At 41.7% G+C, this 20,157-nt stretch overlaps 1 protein-coding gene across 1 annotated transcript; it reads left to right on the top strand.

The window, feature by feature from the left end:
* The first annotated feature begins 8,449 nt into the window (after positions 1-8,449).
* ODAPH (odontogenesis associated phosphoprotein) lies at positions 8,450-19,203 on the top strand. The gene is made up of 3 exons (XM_061145557.1): positions 8,450-8,516; positions 18,839-18,975; positions 19,120-19,203. The coding sequence occupies exons 1-3, from the start codon at positions 8,450-8,452 to the stop codon at positions 19,201-19,203; spliced, it is 288 nt and encodes a 95-aa protein (XP_061001540.1).
* The last annotated feature ends 954 nt before the right edge of the window (positions 19,204-20,157 follow it).

The following is a 20,157-nucleotide window of genomic DNA, read 5'->3' as shown; positions in this document are numbered from 1 at the left end:
TCGATAAATAAAACTATGGTGCACCCATACAAGGCAATAATAAGCAACAATTCAAAAGAAAGAGATCCATCTATATGAATTGGCATGGGAAGAAAAGACATTTAAGTCAAAAAGAAATAATTTAGAAGGCAACTCAAAAGATTATCCCATTTATAAAACAATTTTTAAACCCACCTACAAAACAATTTTTGAGTGTGTGTGTGTAAATACATAGAAAAAGGAATAGAAGGATATATGGCAAACTGTTAAAAAGTGGTTAATTATTGGACTTCCCTGATGGCCTGGTGGTTAAGAATTCACCTTCCAATGCAGGGGACATGAGTTCCATCCCTGGTCAGGGAACAAAGATCCCACATGCCACAACTAGAGAGCAGGCCACACACTGCAGCAGAGTCTGACGGCCACAACTAAGACCCAACGCAGCCTAAACAAATAAAGTGTTTAAAGTGGCTGGTTCTATAGAGAAGGGGGAAGATACTTCCTGCAGGGTAGAGGGAGTGGGAAGAGAAAGAAGGTGCGGGGAGAAGAAGAGAGAGAAAGGAGAGGAAGGATAAAGAGAGGGAAGGAAAGAACAAGTTTTAACAGCATTCTACAAATTTAAATCAAAACCATGCCATTTCTGAAAAAACTAGTAGCTGCTTGTCGCCACCACCCTCATCATCCCCTGGAGACACTGGTGAATGTTAGGTAAAAGTCTCAAATTATTACCATTTCCTGTAATTCCTGGATATTTCAAAGAACTCTCTCAAACCCCCTGCCAGCTTAACTACTGCAATTTATAGAAACCATTGTCTGGGTAAGTATGATGACAAGGTTTTAATTAGCTTGCCTATGACTAGCCACCTAGCAGAACCCTAAAGAAAACCCCCTTCATTCCCTGTTGAGAACCTTCCCCTTCAGCTTTCCAACTGACTCAATACCTCAGAAAATTAAAAAACAGGACTTCAAAGTACTGCTGTGTGAGATTTGTGTGCACACGCTCACAAATCACAATTTTCATAAATCCTCACTGTGAGGCGAGCAGAAGTAACGCAGCTTAGATTAGTAGACCTTCCTACTTGGTACCACTGTTTTCCAATTAGGACCAATTAGCTTTCACTTAATACTGACCGCTGTTTGCCAATTAGGAAATTAGGAACAGGGCGGAAACCCCCAGGAAAGTCCCGCAGTGCACGAAAGTATTGACCAATGAAATTGCTTTGCAAACGTGTAACCAATCCACTTCTCACCCTATAAATTTGTGTAACAGCTTGGGCTCAGGGCTCTCTGACCCGCACCACTGCGTTGGTTGCGGGCCAGAGAGTCCTGGCTCGAGTCAGTAATAAACTTCCCTTCCTGCGAGTTGCATTGTCTTGGAGGCCTTCTCTCTTCCCGCTTGGGGATTCGGACATTGGGCATAACACTCACATGCTGCCTTTTCTTAGTTTTGTTTCAGATATCCAGGTTCTAGAGGAAACGTTTGTCTGAAACAGAAAGTTATTATTTTTCAAGAGTAACTATAGTTAATATTTACATAGCCCCAATCTCCATTGAAAGTGTTTAAATGGCATTAACTCATTTAAACTCAAAACACCCCTGTGAGGTAGGCACTGTTATTACTCTCATTTTATAGAGGAGGAAATGAAAGTTGGTAACTTGCCCCTTGGTCTTACAGCATGTATAATGATACATACTCTCCTCAGTTCTGCAGAGAGACACATTGTTATCAACTTCAATCTACAACCCCTGAGATTTCAATTCACTAAATACTGAACTGCTCATTGAAAACACCTCAAGGCCAGACTTCACTCATTCCATTCAGGAGCTCCAATTGGGTCAGTTAAAGGTTGAAGGATAAAATGTGAACGCACCCTGTGTCTGAAGCTGGGGAAAGCCCATAGTGACTCATCACCACAACCTGGATCTGTCTGATGCTACTGCCAGGCATAAACAGGGCAGCTAAGCACACAAGATGAAGTCAGCTGACCGCATTCGTAGCCAAGACACTCAGATATCCACAGCTTCCACCTGCAGGGGAGTCTGCCTAGTCATGCAGTTTCTCTCAGCTCTCAGGAAGAATGCACAGAATGATAAAAAGAATCATCTTAATTTCTTCAAATGTCTTACCTTACCCAACCACTGGAACTGACATAGTTTTCTACTCCCTGTCTACTTCTATAGTTTGTAATCAAATACAAGAGTATAAAAATTAATAGCTCTTCTTTCCATTTAACAAGCAACACTAGACTAGAATCTTTATTCTCTATGTGATTTGCTACCGTAAGACTGTGCTGGTAATACTTTAGAATCAGTCTTACCAAACCACATACAGTGCAGTGTGTATGGCCTCAGGTATAGCTGGATCCAGGGGGTCAAATGATGTCAGACTCTGCTATCTCTCCAGTCGGTTTTATTGGGCAGACTCTCTCTTTGTGTACGTATGTCTCTCCCCAACTTCAAGTCCAAAAGCAAAATTTATGTGCCTCTTTTCCAGTCACTTATACAAAAGTTCCAGGATTGGTTTTGACTGGTCTCCAGTTGATTTGGCTTGAGTCAAATACTCATCCCTAAACCAATTTCTATGGCCATAGAAAAGCGATGTGATTTGCAAGCGTAGGATACAGACAATCCTGAAGCCAGGGAACTTAGGCTAATCAGTAGCACTGGGACAGATGTTGGGCTGGGTAAGCAAAAGATAATAAGCAATGGGACTTGGAGCAGTCTCTGAGAGGTGTGAATAGTGGGGGTATGGCTTCAGAGTGGAGGTTTTAGTAGATCTTTTCATGTACTTTGTCTACCAGGATAAGGCAGGAAGGTGTAGGAGTACTTTGGTCCTTATGATAGTGATAGATAAAGATGCCTTTAAATGCACAATTTGGTTAACTGGGAAACATACAGAATCATTTCATCATTCTATTTGACCTAGAAATTAGATTCTGTCTCTGATTTGTGACAGACTGTTTCTCCAACTCATCATGGACCAGATTCATTCCCATTCATTCATCTATATGCTCATGCATTCATGCAGGCCAGAAGAATCCAGTAAGGGTCTTCCATGTAGGAAGCACTGGGGTCACCCTGAAATCAATGGCACCCTAGAAGAGGAATCTCCGAAAGAGTATCAGACCCCCCTCTCCCTATCAGCTGTCATTCTTCCCAACAGTAGGTCCATGGGGCTTTGACACCATAAACCCAAATACACCCATCACCCAGCTTAGATCATTATTAAACAACAATGCCTAAACAATGGACAATCTTGCTTCATCTATATTCCCACTCCCCATCCTCTGATTATTTTGAAGTAAATCCCAGACAACATATAACCTGTAAATATTTCAGCAACTATCTCTGAATCCATCTTTATCTTTTTGTTAAAATCATTTATCACCATCATATTTACAATAATTATTTAATATCATCAAATATCCAATCAGTGTTTACATTTCCCCAGTTGTATTTTCTTTAACAATTTGTTTATTTGAAGCAGGACCCAAATAAGGTCCAAATGTTGTAATTGTTTAGGTGTCTTAAATCTCTTTTAATCTGTAACTTCTCCCTCTACCTCTTTTTATTTATTTAAGCCTTGAAAAAAAATTATGTTAACAACCAAGTCTTTTGTCCTACAGTGATGCCTGAATTTTCAGGATACTTTCACAGAGCCTTTATAAAAGTAAGCTGACAGGGGGGTCAGAGTCCACCTAACACAGTGATTAGAGCATGAATTCTAGAGCCTAACTGCCTGTGTTCATATCAAGGTTCTGCCACTCAATAGTCACATGAACTAACCTCTCTGTGCCTCAATTTTCTCATCTTTAAGTGGGGTTCACAATAGTACCTTCCTTACTGGGTTATTTTGAGAATTAAATGGCTTGATGCATGCACAATAATTAGAACAGTGATGCATAGAACACAGCAAATGATATATTATACAGATGAAACTGAGGGTCAGTCAGGCTGACAGGTCCAAGGTCTCACAGCTAATGGGTGGCAAGGCAAGACTAGAACCCTGATTTATCCCACTGGTTTGATACTGTTTCAGACCATTGATAAATGAGAGCTCTCACGTGGTGGGCATCACTCCGCCCCTGGCCAGGATGTTACGGCCTTTCTGTTGTTAAATCGCTGGGATGACTTTAGGAAACTTCTGCAGGTCTCATCTCAGTCTCCAGATCTGCAAAGTGGTGGAGTTGGAGATATGTCTCAGGTGCCTGCAATCCCTTTTAGGAGAAATCCCAGCAGAAGACGCCCTTAGCAAGCCTAGCAGGAGAGGCATACAGTCTAATCCACATGGGCGCCGACCACAGAACCACATAGATTCCAGAAGGAGTGTGTGCCCCAGTGCTCCTGACACAACACGCTGATCCACCCCCAGGCCTCCAGGAAATGAGCCTCGGAGCGCTAGCCGCTACTCCCTCAGCCTGACTCAGGGGACAGGCCAGTACCCATCACTCCCCAGGTTATCCGTAATCCTGACTCACGAAGGCCCTGATGGCAGCTTCCCTGCTTATTCACACAGCCAGGTAAGGGGAACCCCTCCCCCAGACGGCTTCAGCGCTTTCTGCAGCAGGAAACCAGCCTCATTGGCCATAAGTCTGTCGCGCCTTTGGTTCTCTAAGGCCTGGCAGCAGAACAGGGACTTCATCCCATCAAGACTGTGGAGGTGAGTGAGGCTAGATGCTGCTGGTCATCCTCAAGCAGTCATGCTGGGGTCCTTGAGCGTGTGATAGGCGGCTCTGCAGAGCGCCCCTCAAAGCCGCAGATGGACAGCTGCAGCCATCCAGCCATTCTCAACTTGTATGGTCTGAACGACAACGTGTAAATAAGCAAGACGGTCAAGACTAACTCTACACACCATCAGTAAAGATATGTTACAGGGACTCCCTGGTTGATCCAGTGGCTAAAACTCCCCGCTCCCCATGCAGGCCGCCTGGGTTGGATTCCTGGTCAGGGAACAAGATCCCACAGGCCGCAACTAAGATCCAGTGTGGGGCTTCCCTGGCAGCTCTCTGAAAAAGAATCCACCTGCTAATGCAGGAGACACGGGTTTGATCCCTGGTCCTGGAAGATCCCACAGACCATGGAGCAACAAAGCCCATGTGCCACAACTACCGTGCTCTAGAGCTTGGGAGCCACACATTCTGGAGCCTGGGCACCCTAGAGCCTGCGGTTGCCAACAAGAGAAGCCACTGCAATGAGAAGCCGGCACAACGTAACTAGGGAGGAGACCCCTACAACTAGAGAAAAGCCCACAGGCAGCAAGGAAGACCTAGCACAACCAAAAATAAATAATTAAAAAAAAAAAAAAAACCCTCTCAGCCAAATAAATAAATAATAAAAGTTTTTTTTTTTAAGATATGTTAGGATTCTCTGCCAAATAAAAATTCAGTGAGGGACTTCCCAGGCAGTCCAGTGGTTAAGACTCCATGCTTCCAAAGCAGGAGGCATGGGTTCCATCCTTGGTCAGGGAACTAAGATCCTGCAGGCTGCTCACTGCAGCCAAAAAATAAAAATAAAAAGAATTGTATGAAAGTAAAATTTTTTGTTCCTTTTGAAGTTTTATTTATTTCATAAACTTCAGGACAACAAATGCAAACAGAAAGAAATTCTATTACCATTTTGCTTTTGTTACTTATTTTCATCATTTCAAATGAAAGGTCATCAGAAATCCAATACAAAAAGAAAGAGGATCAGAAGAAATAATACAAATGTCCATCATACAAAATGTTTGGCTAAATGGTTTGCAGTAAATCCATAAAACACAATACTGGCAGTAGTTACAGAGAGTATGTGGATCTAATTTTATTGGCATGGCAATGTGATTCTAATACAGAATACAAAGTTTCAACAGTATACGTAATACACACCCATTGGCCTAAGGTTATGGGTGTCTCTGCTTTGCAGCCCCCAGTGCTTTCTTTATCTTAACACTCAAACCCCTTCCTGTCATTCCTTAATTAATATCTAATGTCCCTGCCAGACTAGACACTCATGAGAGCAGGAACTCCATCGTTAGCCCGAGCACCTATGCCAGGCCTGGACGTGGCCCAGGACATGCAGTCAACAGAACCGAACGGTGGAATCTAAGGAGCTAAGCTTGTCCCTGCTTCCTTTCCAAATTGCTGACACATCGTTGACTTAACCATCTATTTCTAGAATTTTTGCCTAGGATTATCATCAAGTCTGTGGAATTTACCATTCTTCTAGTTGGTGAGTGTTTGCATTCTTATTCAGTTTGATTCTCAGTTTGCACAGTCTCCCTCATTAGATTGCCGGCCTTTTGAAGCCAGGGACTGTGTTCTGTTTTGTTCTTTCTGCAACAGCCAGGAAAATGTTTTGCTCAACCATTAGGCCTTGGAGCGATCAAATGAGTTGGCAAGTATAAGCTCCTAAGAGAACAAAGAATTGAAGCTACTGTGATTTAGCTGCAGCCACAACAACTCCCTTTCTTTTTTTTTTCACTTCTGTATTTTATTCTTGTTACATCCTTTATTTAATATTCATTTGCAGAGCCAGTGTGGGCAGGAAGAGGGGAGACAGGCTTTGGATTCACACCAACTTAAAAATCTCAGCTCTGCCACTCAGCTCTGCAGCAGTGGTGCAACTTTGGATAAATTGCTTGAGCACTTCTCTGGGCCTTGGTTTCCTTGTAGGTAAAATGAAGATGATAATATTTGCCTCGCGGATTATGGACATTCAGTTATACAATGCAAGCTACATGCTTAGCACAGTGCCTGACACATAATAGGTGCTCAATAAATGTTATCAATCTCTATATTGACACAGTAGAAGACGTTCTCTTAGCCAGTTCAGCAGCTTAAAGGAAGCTTCCAGTCCTTATACAGAGCAGTCTGGTGGGTGCCCGCAGCATGTTGAACATTTGAAACCAGGAGCTTCTATGTAGCGCCTTCATGTACATCTGCTCCAACTACCTGAGTTGTTTTCATCCCCAAACCTGTTCTGTGCTGTTTGTCCTCAAACCTCTTTATGCCAGCTGAACTTGTCCTTGTAATTAAGTGATTTTTTTAACTAATTAATTTATTTATTTGGAATGGGCTGGGGAAGGAGGTAGAAGTGGGGTTCAGGATGGGACCATGTACACCCATGGCTGATTCATGTCAATGTATGGCAAAAACCACCACAATAAGTTTAAGCAATTAACCTCCAAATAAAAACAACTCCCTTTCTTGTTCCAGGCACTGTGGTTGGAGCTCTGTGTCAATTACTTCTTTTATTCGTCACAACAATCCTCAGGGGGAAACACTGCAAGCCCCATTTTACCCCTGAGGCTTCAAGTCACCCACCTAGTAACAAAAGGAATCAGGGCTGGAGCCAGTTTTTCCTGACTCTGAAGTCCATACATTTTTTAACCTTTATTTTATTTAAGTATAGTTTATTTACAATGTGTTCATTTCTACTATATAAAAACAATTTCTACTATACAGCAAAGTGACTCAATTATACACCTATGTGCATCATTTTTCATATACTTTTCCATTCTGGCTTATCACAGGATACTGAACATATTTCCCTGTGCTACACAGTAGGGACCCGTTTATCCATTCTATACAAAAGTTTGTATCTGCTAATCCCAAACTCCCAATCCATCTCTCCTCCAATGCCCCACATCCCCTTGGCAACCACAGATGTGTTCTCTGTGTTTGTGAGTCTGTTCTGTTTCATAGATAAGCTCATTTGTGCCATATTTTAGATTCCACGTGGATTTCATACAATATTTGTCTTTCTGACTTAGTATGATCATCTTTAGATACAGGGTCCATGCTTTTAATCACTTGTGACCATCCCCTCCCATTCCTCCAGTAGCTGACAGAAAAAAAACTGGGCATCTTTGGGGCAATTTGATGAATCAGAGGGAGTCCTGAAAGGACAACTCAGTAAATTAATCTCCCCAAATTTTCGTGTCTGTTTAGACAACGACCATGACGGCTACTAGAGAAGACAGTTTCTCAACTGTGGTCTTGGCTCCTGAGCCAAAGCAGAAAAAACATAATCCCTGATCTGAAACCTGTGAACAGCCTCGTCAAACCGCTTCAGTCCCTGAGCCTTTGGATAACGCCCTCTCCATCCTGTTTGGCTTTGTGAAGTGAGCTATACAGAAGGAAACAATGTGGAATATTTCCTGGATAGATCCTTTCTCTTGCTGAGGAGACCTGTACACACAAGGAAAGAGAAGAAAAGATCTGAAGGAATTAGAAGTATAGCAAAGGTGTGGTTGTCCATAATCCAACTCCAGTCAAGGATGGATAAATGATGTTTGGCCGTCATTACAAGAGGCTCTGGTTGATAAATACTGTCTGGTATTTCCTTGCTGACTTCTTACCCTCACACCACAGGCCCTGCTCGCTGTGGTCCATTATGCAAATACAACTCCCTGAATCAAGCTGTGGGTGACTCACCCACCCCCTTTAAAGCCACGCTGGGTTCCAGGCAGTGTCTGCTCAGGGTGGAAGCCATGGCTCACGGATCCTGCTTCTCCCACTGGCTGTTGGTCTGCTGGCTGGTGGTAACTGTGGCAGAAGGTAAGGGTTTTGCTTTTATTCTCCTGTGGGTCCACTAATTAATAAGCTGTGTAAAAAGAATGAATTTGGCTCCATGATTATAACATATCCATGAATTGGAAATATTTACGTCAGCTTCCATCAGCCTGTGTGGTTAAAGAGAAGGACACTGAATTTTATCCTCGGAAGATGTTGGTCCTAGTCTCAGTCCTAGCTATATGACTTTAGATGCACTTAACTGCTCTGAAATCCATTTCCTCTTGTGTGATGTGACAGCGTGAATGACATCCATTATTATGAGGGTTGTTAGGACCAAATGGGAGAAGGCAATGGCACCCCACTCCAGTACTCTTGCCTGGAAAATCCCATGGACAGAGGAGCCTGGTAGGCTGCAGTCCATGGGGTCGTTAGGAGTCAGACACGACTGAGCAAATTCACTTTCACTTTTCACTTTCACTCATTGGAGAAGGAAATGGCAACCCACTCCAGTGTTCTTGCCTGGAGAATCCCAGGGATGGAAGAGCCTGGTGGGCTGCCGTCTATGGGGTCGCACAGAGTTGGACACGACTGAAGTGACTTAGCAGCAGCAGCAACAGCAGGACCAAATGAGCTATCCTGCAAGAAAAGCTCTTCAAGCTTCAAGCACTATATGAATACCAGCTATTATTGTTGTGGAGCTAACAATTTCCCCCCTGAATTACAGCAGTGTCTACCTCTTTGATTTCCCCATGGTGTGGTAATTTGCACATGGTGGGTGTTCAGTTTCTGTTTGTTAATTGCTTTAATCACATCTAGACAGTTGTGTCCTGGCACTGCGGAGGTGAGCCTAGACTTCTTGCTTTGAGATTCTGTGAGATTCAATTTCTCCACTGCTCCTTTCTCTTTCCTCCCCACCATCCCTACAAAATTTCCAGGTGGCCTGAGCCAGAGAATCGGTTTGCAAACACTGGGGACAGGCAAGAAAAGGAGGAGAGCCCCAGGAGTCATACTGAGCCCTCCATCCCTTTCGTGTGGCCTGGGACTTTGCAGGGCTGCAGCCAGACCCTAGTAGACCCTAGTCATCCCCCAGCCAGTTTGCTGTTCCCATGCACCACAGCTCATAACGGAGTGGAGAGGAGCAGGGCCATCGGAGCTGGTGGTTCCAGAAAGTGAACCACTCTTCAGGAAACCCTACAAACATGCAGCTAAATAAGTTATAATGAAATTAGAGGTTTATTCAGTTTTTTTTTAAGCACTGCTAAAATGTGGTTTCTGTTTTGGGCTCCCTCTCCCCCACTGTCCCTCACACTGGCCTCAAAGTCCTTCAAACGCAGCTTCACTCTCTCCAGGCAGCCCTGGTTTCAGGTCATCACTTGCTTACATGTGTGGTCCCTGAACTCACCCATCCTCTCTCATCTCCATGGCAGCAGCTGTGGCTAGCCCCCTCTCCTGCTTTCACCTGCTTATTACAATTCTGCTTCATATGATGTCGTTTAGTGTCACTATGGTATTGCCTTCACAATGGTTTTCTTAAGACACGTGGTTTTAAAATTGTAATCTCCCTCTACCTGAAATTTTTGAATTCTTATAGCAATTCACACATTGCCCAAGGTACTTACTGCATTATGTTCTGTATTACAGATCCATGTATTTGTAGCATCCCCCCATAGGCCCTGTTTCTTCATCTCTGCCTTTGTCGCAGCTCCTAACACAGTAATCTGTACACTGTTGAGTCGACTAGACTCACAGCATAGGATTGAAAGAGGCCTGTGTGAACTTGTGTGAAGTGGGCTCCAAAGTCTTTATCTGTAAAATTAGGGACTTGACCAAAATAGCTAGTCATTCTGTGAGTCTGTGCAGTGAATTAAGTTGCAGTTATTGTGAGCAAGTTCATCACAGGGCTTATATTTCTTTTTGGTTCACCTCTGAAGGCACCTGAGGATGTATAAAAGAAGAACTGCATACTTATACATCAAGTACAAAGCTTACTTCTCTTAAAAATCAGGGTAGCTCACTACAAAACAGCTATTGTCTGCCCAAACAACCACAGACTACAGGTAATTATATTTTCTAAAAAGAGGTCATCTCATCCTTACTGTTTTTTTTAAAGTACTAGTTGTTGGCATACTATGAATTTCATGTCTAGACTATAATAAACCCACTTAAAATTGATGTCCAAACTCCAGCAATAGTCTGGCTTGATTATTTTATTATCCTCTAATTTTGAATGTAAATTATTTTTGCAAATTTTCTGGATTTGGCAGGCCTGCAGTCCAGTTCCACATTTCAACTGCAGGGCATATAGGTTTGATTTCTGGTCTGGGAAATAAGATCCTACATGCCATGTAGCCAAAAAAAATTTTTTTTTTCATTTTTTTCTGAGACTAGAATGAAATACTCACTTAGACTTGCAAAAATCTACAGAAATGAACTCAACATTCATTAATACAATCCACACCTGCCTGCCTGGCCACTCATTCAACTCATCTGTTCTGTACTGGGCATGAGTATTCACAATAAGCCAAGAACTGGTTATAGCAATGACCGATAGGGGCTTCCCTGAGAGTACAGTTGGTAAAGAATTCACCTGCAATGCAGGAGACCCTGGTTCGATTACTGGGTTGGGAAGATCTGCTGGAGAATAGAAAGGCTACCCACTCCAGTATTCTTGGGCTCCCCTTGTGACTCAGCTGGTAAAGAATCCGCCTGCAATGCAGGAGACCCCGGTTTGATCCCTGGGTTGGGAAGATCCCCTGGAGAAGGGAAAGAATACCCACTCCAGTATTTTGGCCTGGAGATTTCCATGAACTGTATAGTCCATGGGGTCGCAAAGAGTCAGACACAACTGAGAGACTTTCACTTTCACTTTCAGTGACCGATAGAGCCAACAGTCCTCCTCATCTTCATGGAGGATTAATAACCTAGTAGCTCAGTTCAGTTCAGTTCAGTCACTCAGTGGTGTTCCACTCTTTGCAACCCCATGGACTGCAGCACAACAGGCCTGCCCGTCCATCACCAACTCCCAGGGCTTACTCAAACTCATGTCCATCGAGTCAGTGATGCCATTCAACCATCTCATCCTCTGTCATCCACTTCTCCTCCCGCCTTCAATCTTTCCCAGCATCAGGGTCTTTTCCAATGAGTTGGCTCTTCACATCAGGTAGCCAAATTATTGGAGCTTCAGTTTCAGCATCAGTCCTTCCAATGAATATTCAGGACTGATCTCCTTTAGGATGGACTGGTTGGATCTCCTTGCAGTCCAAGGGACTCTCAAGAGTCTTCTCCAACACCACAGTTCAAAAGCATCAACTCTTCAGTGCTCAGTTTTCTTTACGGTCCAATTCTCACATCCATATCTGAGCACTTTGCATATCTTATTTTAGATACTACAATAAGCCAACAAGTAGCATTATTTTCTCCAAATAAGGAAAGGCAGACTGGGAGAAAGCTGTCAATTAAGTTATGGAAGCTGTCAATCGTCAAACATAATTATTAAATAGTGGAGCTCATATAAGTCATAGAGCTCAGGGATTCTATGCTGTTTTTAAAAATTATGAAAGTATGATAAAAAAAAGAAAGTATGATAAAATTTTCAGATGACTTGGAAAATGCAGAACAAAGTTACATATAGTTCCATTGTATATTACAATTATTTTTTAAGTAGATAAATTAAGATTTTTAGTGGAGTTAAAATAGAAAACTCTCAAAAATTAATAGAATGAATAGACAGAAAAGTTGAAGGAGGTAGTGGACCTGAAAAGCATTATGAACAAATTCAACGTAATTAAGATTTATACAATTTTCACACATCAGCAGAATACAAGTTCTATTCCAGTTCCCATAGACTGTAAACCAGGAGAGACTGGAACATATCCAGGGGTGTAAAAGAGGATGCAAAAATTTCATGGTCTAAAGGTACTGAAATCATACACAGTCTATTCTCTTAAGAGATCCTGTGCTTTTAAACACTATGCTATTCTGCCTCTCAAAATGTTTCCCATCTGCATTTAAATATTTGATTGACTTTAGTCTAATTAAGGTTACAGAAGAGTTCTCATTTTTGATATTCAGTATATTTGGTGTCATGTCAGTATGCTACATAGTGAGAAATATTTGCTTGTTCCTACCCTGAGAGGTAGGAACGTGATAACTTTTGCAATTATGGAAACTGAGATCTCTCTCAGTCTGATCAAGTCCACTATAGGCACAGTGCTAGCGATCAGGAGACCAGGTATGCACGATGATCTCGCAGATACATCAGTGGAGGAGGAATATAACCACTGAATATGAATCACATGACCAATAAATATGGTGAAAGTGGACTCACGGGGTGTGATGGAAGCATATTGCTAAAGGCCTTAAGCCAGCCGCAGGGGAGGGAAGACCTCCTTGAGGCAATGAGATATGAAATCTACATAGAGATAAACCAGGCAAAGGGAGCAGGAAATGATGTTCTTGGCATCTGGAACCAACTTTTTAAAAGAACAGGACCATGGATGATTGTTGTCAAAGTATTTGTCAACATTTGTCAGAAGAGAGCATTGACTAATACTGGACAAACCAGGCATTTTCTGGTGGTCCAGTGGTTAAGACTCTGAGTTTCCAAAGAAGAGTGCATGAGTTTGACACTAGTGACAATACTAACACTTATTTGTGGGGTGGCGGAAACGAGTCAGATTCCTATGGATTAAATAGGTGGGGGAAAAAGGAGTAGTGTGTAGACTTCTCTTTGAAGTGAGAGACGTAGAAACAAGAAGTTCATGGCAGATCACTGAAGTTTTCTCTCTGAAATATGAAGCAAAGTAATCTGCTTAGAAAGGTCGGGAGAATTATGAAGAGAATTCTTCAAATGAATGAAGAAGAATGAGAATGTTGAGGGGGCTTTGAAGAGACTATGGAAGCTTTAGAAGACAGAGAGAATGGATCAGAACAAGGACAGACAGAAGAATTCAGGCGCAGTTTTAACTTTTTGGAGACCATGAATGGCATCAACCCACTCACTCAGATATATGGCCTGAACCTCCTAAAAAACTTGTGACAGTTCCCCAAATAAGTCCCTAAAGTTCCCATATTTTACAACACTTGAGCTAGCCAACCAGTAACCTGAAATAGTCACCACGTGCCTAGTCTGCTGGGAGAATGTGGTTTTATGTGAGCTAGATACTGGGACAAGCTTATATCTTGACTTTGAGTCCTTAGAAATTCCTGGAAGAAGAGAGCATTGACTAATGTTGGACAAACCAGAGACTTCTCTGGTGGTCCAGTGGTTAAGACTCTGAGTTTCCAAAGTAGAGTGCACAAGTTCGATCCTTGGTCGAGGAATTAAGATTTCACATGCTGCAACCCACTCCAGTATTCTTGCCTGGAGAATCCCACGGACGGAGGAGCCTGGTGGGCTACAGTCCACGGGGTCACAAAGAGTCAGATACGACTGAGCGACTTCACTTTCACTTTCACTTTCAACCCTCAGCTGAGAAGACTTTCAGCTCTTGTGTTTGCTATTGATTGTTTTCTTGAGTTCTCAAACACCTGTGACCATATTTTTTTTTAAGTTGCCTGTTTTCTAATTGCATCACTACACACTGTTGTCTAATAATATGTGGTATTTAGAATGCCTTCTTAATTATTTTGAGCAGCCATTGCCTGTATTTTCTTAGCACCTCCTTGGTTTTCTTACGTGAACTCATCTGGCAGGGAAATGCAGTTTTTTTGTTTGCCCTCTCTGCGTACTGGACTGTCTGAGTCAGTGTTCTAACTAATCTCTGATGGTCTCTGAGCTACTGTTCTACCAGACTCAGTACTTATGTGCTTCAGGAATTTTTTGGTAGAATTGGTCCTATTAGGAGACTCTTGGTGTCACCTTTGTTATCATAAAAGCTGGTCCCTTCGCTGAGGCTCTTCGTTTTTTTTAAAACTTGATGCTATTTCAGCTGAAATAAATTGTCAAGGCTATTTAAAAAACTGAGGGAAGACATTTAAGAAATTGAAAAGTAATCACAAACGACATCGGGTAGTTGTGACTTTCCATTCTATATCAGTTGAATTTTTGTGCTCTTTTCCCTGTGTACGTGGTGGTTCTATTTTTCTCCAATAAAACTTTTTATTTAAAAAAAAAAAAAAAGGTCTCACATGCTGCGTGGCATGGTCAAAAAACAACAAAATAAAAAATTTTTTTAATTTTAAGAAACACTAGACATCCCAGAGTCAGAGAACCACTAACAACTCTAACACCCCATCGTCAGGAGGATTTGGTGAGTAGCCTCAGTTTTAAGAAGTAAAACGAGCACAAAGGGTGGATGTTTTTTAAAACTAGAATCCAATTTACTGAGTGGCAGAGCCCAAGACCTAGCTAAACCTGATCTGATAGCAAAATGTCACAATGGAGCTCAAGAATAAGGCTAGCTTCCTCTCTAGTGACTGGATTCTCAGCAGAAAGTTTCTATCTTAAAAAGGTTCATAATTAATCTGATTGCATAGGAGGAAAGTGTCAAGACCAGCTCAACAAGCAGGGTTTCCGAAAGCACGATACGGCGAGAGAATGAGAAACGAGACACAAGAATTCAGAGAAAAGTGAGGATCAGAGGACCAACACCGCTCCAAGGTGAAGGTGCCGAAACTGAATCCAAGCCAGCTTTATTATACTTTCAGCCGTGAATGAAAGAATATGCGGGGAGTTAAACTATAACTCATGTGGCCTTCAGGGCCAAAGAACAAAACGATCACTAACCATTGAGTAATTAGGAAACAGTAATCAATAACAAATCAGTAACTAAGACTAATGTTTTTATCTATAGATTTTCCACCACATACTTAAAACATGTGACTCTGAGACACCAGTTGAGAAACAGTCTGGGGTCGGTTTTCTGACCCCAGGATCATATCTTGTTTTCAAGATTATGAACTGTTCCCTCTGGACTTGTTCCAAGACTCTCATGCCTTGCATCCAGTTTATCAATAATTATAAATTTCTTTTGTGGCCCTTGCCGGGGCCTGCTTTTCTTTTTCCTGTCTCCAACAGAAAGAATGAGTGATATGGCATTAAGTCATCTTCTGTAGTTTGAAATGTCTTAATCCAGCTTGAACCATAACATTTTAATGCTCAGTAGCCTGAGCGGATATGGGAGAAAGAGTTAGTATTTAATTCACCCATTCAAGGTAGATTAACAAAATAATAGAGGTGATTATTATAAAGATATTTCCAAGAAACTTAAGCACAGCCAGCCCTCAAAAAGACCAACCCTGGAAAGTCAAGAGCCAAGGCTACTCTCAAAATCACCCTGTTACCACATAGGCACTTGTCTCTTTTTCTCTTTGAGAGGCTGTCCCCATTTTACAGCTATGGAAAGACTGGCTTCTTTGTTCATTCAACATTCAACTGGCTGACACCTGACACTTCAGCCTCTCCCCTACACCTTCTCCTTACACCCTCCACTGTGTCTCTTTGTTGAGATTCTCGGATGAAATCTGATTGTTCACTGGCCAGTCAATGAAAGAGTTGAACGTCTAACAACAGTCCTGTGAGGAATTCATTGTTTCCATCATTCACACTCAGCTGCCCTTTTCAGACTTGTATTGGCAAGTTTCTAAGGATAATTTTCTAAAAAATTATCTAAAAATCTAAAAAATTCTAAAAAAGGATAAAGTTTCTAAGGATAATTTTCTAACGGGATAATTTTCTAAAGGAGATCTTGCTTTTTCATAGCCAGTTTGATTAAGTGATCCAGCTTGACACTGGATATTGATCCAAATTTCTTCTCAGAAACTTATCATGCTGGTCCCCAGTGGTCATTCCTCTGCTGTGTGTAGACGCTCCCTCTGTCCTCTTCAGGGAGCGATTTCACTGCTGGGAGAGTGAAGCAAGTCTTTCGGATTAACAGCCTTCAGGGGGACAGTTACTCTTCTTAACGTTACATTTTTTCCCACCAAATTTTCTTATTTATTTATAATTTATGCACAATAAAAGGCACACGTCTTAGAAGTGCAGATGAATCACTTTTTACATATATGCATATGTGCATATAATCATATGTGTGTACACATATATTTTTGTGTATATTTACATGTATGTGTGTAAATATAAATGTGTGTGCATATCTCCATATTCATGTAACAACCACCCAGATCAAGATCGAAAGAATTCACTGGTTCCTTTCTCCAATAAATAACACCTACACGTAACCCTAAGCTGTTTTTCACTTTTTTTAAACCATTCAGTTCAGTTCAGTCGCTCAGTCATGTCCGACTCTTTGCGACCCCATGGACTGCAACATGCCAGGCCGCCCTGTCTATCACCAACTCCCGGAGCTTACTCAAACTCATGTCCATCACATACGTGATGCCATCCAACCCTCTCATCCTCTGTCGTCCCTTTCTCCTCCCACCTTCAATCTTTCACAGCATCAGGGTCTTTTCCAATGAGTCAGCTTTTCGTATCAGGTGGCCAAAGCATTGGAGTTTCAGCTTCAGCATCAGTCCTTCCAATGAATGTACAGGACTGACTTCCTTTAGGATGGACTGGTTGGATCTCCTTGCAGTCCAAGGGACTCTCAAGAGTCTTCTCCAACACCACAGTTCAAAAGCATCAATTCTTCAGTACTCAGCTTTCTTTGGAGTCCAACTCTCACATCCATGTATGACTACTGGAAAAACCATAGCTTTGACTAGATGGACCTTTGTTGACAAAGTAATGTCTCTGCTTTTTAATATGCTGTCTAAGTTGGTCATAACTTTCCTCCCAAGGAGTAAGCATCTTTTAATTTCATGGCTGCAGTCACCATCTGCAGGGATTTGGGAGCCCTCAAAAATAAAGTCTCTCACTGTTTCCATTATTTCCCCATCTATTTGCCATGAAGTGATGGGACCAGATGCCATGATCTTAGTTTTCTGAATGTTGAGTTTTAAGCTAGCTTTTTTTTTTTTCATTTATTTTTATTAGCTGGAGGCTAATTACTTTAGAATATTGTAGTGGTTTTTGCCATACATTGACATGAATCAGCCATGGATTTACATGTGTTCCCCATCCTGATTCCCCCTTACTCACTCTCCTCTTTCACTTTCACCAAGAGAGTCTTTAGTTCTTCTTTACTTTCTGCCATAAGGGTGGTGTCACCTGCATATCTGAGGTTATTGATATTTCTCCTGGAAATCTTGGTTCTAGCTTGTGCTTCATCTATCCTGGCATTTCACATGATGTACTCTGCATAGAAGTTACATAACCTAGCTGACAGTATAGAGCCCTGACGTACTCCTTTCCCATTTGGAACCAGTCTGCTGTTCCATGTCCAGTTCTAACTGTTGCTTCTTGACCTGCATACAGATTTCTCAGGAGGCAGGTCAGGTGGTCTGGTATTCCCATCTCTTTAAGAACTTTCACAGTTTGTTGTGATCCACACAATCAAAGGCTTTGGCATAGTCAATAAAGCAGAAGTAGATGTTTTTCTGGAACTCTCTTGCTTTTTTGATGATCCAGCAAATGTTGACAATTTGATCTCTGGTTCCTTTGCCTATTCTAAATCCAGCTAGAACATCTCTCATAGATTAACATAATTTTGCTTGTTCTTGAACTTCATATAATTGGAATCTTACAGTGCATACTCTTTTGTGTCTAACCTCTTTGGCTCAACATAGCATCATAGGATACATCCATGTTGTTGTATTCATAATTCTTGCTCTTTATTGCTGAGTAGTATTTTAGTGTATGAATACCTAGTTTATTTATCCTCACCTATTGATGGTTTCTGTGTGTATGTACTTAGTGGCTTCAGTCATGTACAGCTCTTTGTGATCCTTTGTACCGTAGCCCACCAGGCTCCTCTGTCCATGGGATTCTCCAGGCAGAATACTGGAGTGGGTAGCCATGCCCTCCTCCAGGGGATCTTCCCAACCCAAGTCTCCCACATTGCAGGTGTATTCTTTACCATCTGAGCCATGAGGGAGCCCACTGATGGTTTCCAGGGTTAGGTTAATATAAATAAGAGTGCTATGCGGATTTCCTTGGTGGTCTTGTGGTTAAGACTCTGCACTTCCACTGCAGGGGGCACAGGTTTGATCCTTGGTCAGAGAACTAAGATCCCACAAACCCCACAGTGTGGTCAAAAAAAAGCTGCTTAAAAAAAATTTTTTTTGAACTCATCTTCTGTAGACATACGCACTCATTTCTCGTGGGTAAATTCTCCAGCATGGAATTTATGGGTCACAAGAAGTGTCCATGTCTCATTTTACTGACCTAGACAGTTCTCTCAAACATGCTTTAGGGAGACTCTAGAATTCTCCCTTCCATTCTTTTTCCTCTGCTACACCTGAAGACTTTCCCCTCTGTTCCTGCCATCAGGCCTATTTCCTGACATGTACTTTTCTTCCCACAGGACAAGAAGTGGTCACTCCTCCTGGAGATTCACAAAATAATGTGCACCCTACAGACTGCGAGATCTTTACACTCACCCCTCCCCCTGCCACAAGGAACCCAGTGACGAGGACCCAGCCCATCACCAGGACACCCAGGTGTCCCTTCCATTTTTTGCCACCACGATGGTCCCGAGTCTACATTAGGTTTCCATACAGGCCTTACCCTCCTCCAACGTGGAACCACCATTTTCAATTCCATCCATATTTTTGTCCACACAGTCGCCTTCCTCCTTATTACAATTATTTCCCCAGGAGAAGACTCTGGAGAGGAAGTTCCTCTGAGGAAAGCAGAGAAAAGAGAGAAGCGCCAAATGTGCTGAAGTAAAAGAAGCTAAGGCCTCAGAAAAGACTGGAAAAAGATTTATGCTTTCAGTTTTCAACTAAAACAATTGGGTTGGAAAATTATGCATCTTAAACTCCACTGACTGGAAATTGTTCTCCTTGTCAGCAGTGAACGTATTGGTTTATAGGTTATTCATGATAACAAAATAGAAGCAATAACTACATTATTCTTATCCTTTACTTTTTATGATCACAGCATGTTTATGCAAGAAAAGTTCTAAAATGAGTGGTTCCCATAATTCCTATCATCTTGCGATACGGGAAGAATCAGCTCCATCTTCTAAGTCACAGTGAAGAGCATTTAAATAAATTGAGACTGCTACAAACCAAATGGAGACATTAATGACACCCTTTTATGCTTACTGGAAAACTCACAAAGCAAGGCATATTTACAAAGTGATCTTTAAAAGAAATTATAAAAGACAGAAAGTTTTGTTTTATCCTGTTTGGCAGTGGTTATTCATTCATTTTTAATTGACATAATATATTGGTTCCAGGTTATATAATATAATGATTCAATATTTGTATATATTGCAAAATGATTACCACAATAGTTCAGTTAACATCTGTTACCATACATAATTACAAAACTTCTTTCTTGTGAAGAGAACTTTCAAGATCTGCTCAGTTTTCTAACAACAAAAAGAAATTATAAAGATTAAAACAAAAAGCTATGGGGAGTTTAACAACAGCTACTGTTTTAAAGATACTATAAACTAAATTACCTAACCAAAAAAGTTCTTTTTAAACTGCAATATCTAAATATACTTTAATGTTAACTGTTTAAGCCACCAATGAAAATTAGTTTGATATGTATCTCACTGTTTCTCCTGTTATCTACATATTCATGCTAAGTCCCTTCGGTCATATCCAACTGTTTGTGACCCTAGGGACTGTAGCTCATCAGGTTCCTCTGTCCGTGGGATTCTCCAGGCAA

Source organism: Dama dama, chromosome 6 (genome assembly GCF_033118175.1).
Source record: "Dama dama isolate Ldn47 chromosome 6, ASM3311817v1, whole genome shotgun sequence".
Classification (NCBI taxonomy): Eukaryota; Metazoa; Chordata; class Mammalia; order Artiodactyla; family Cervidae; genus Dama; species Dama dama.
This window is presented reverse-complemented; position numbering and strand designations above follow the sequence as displayed.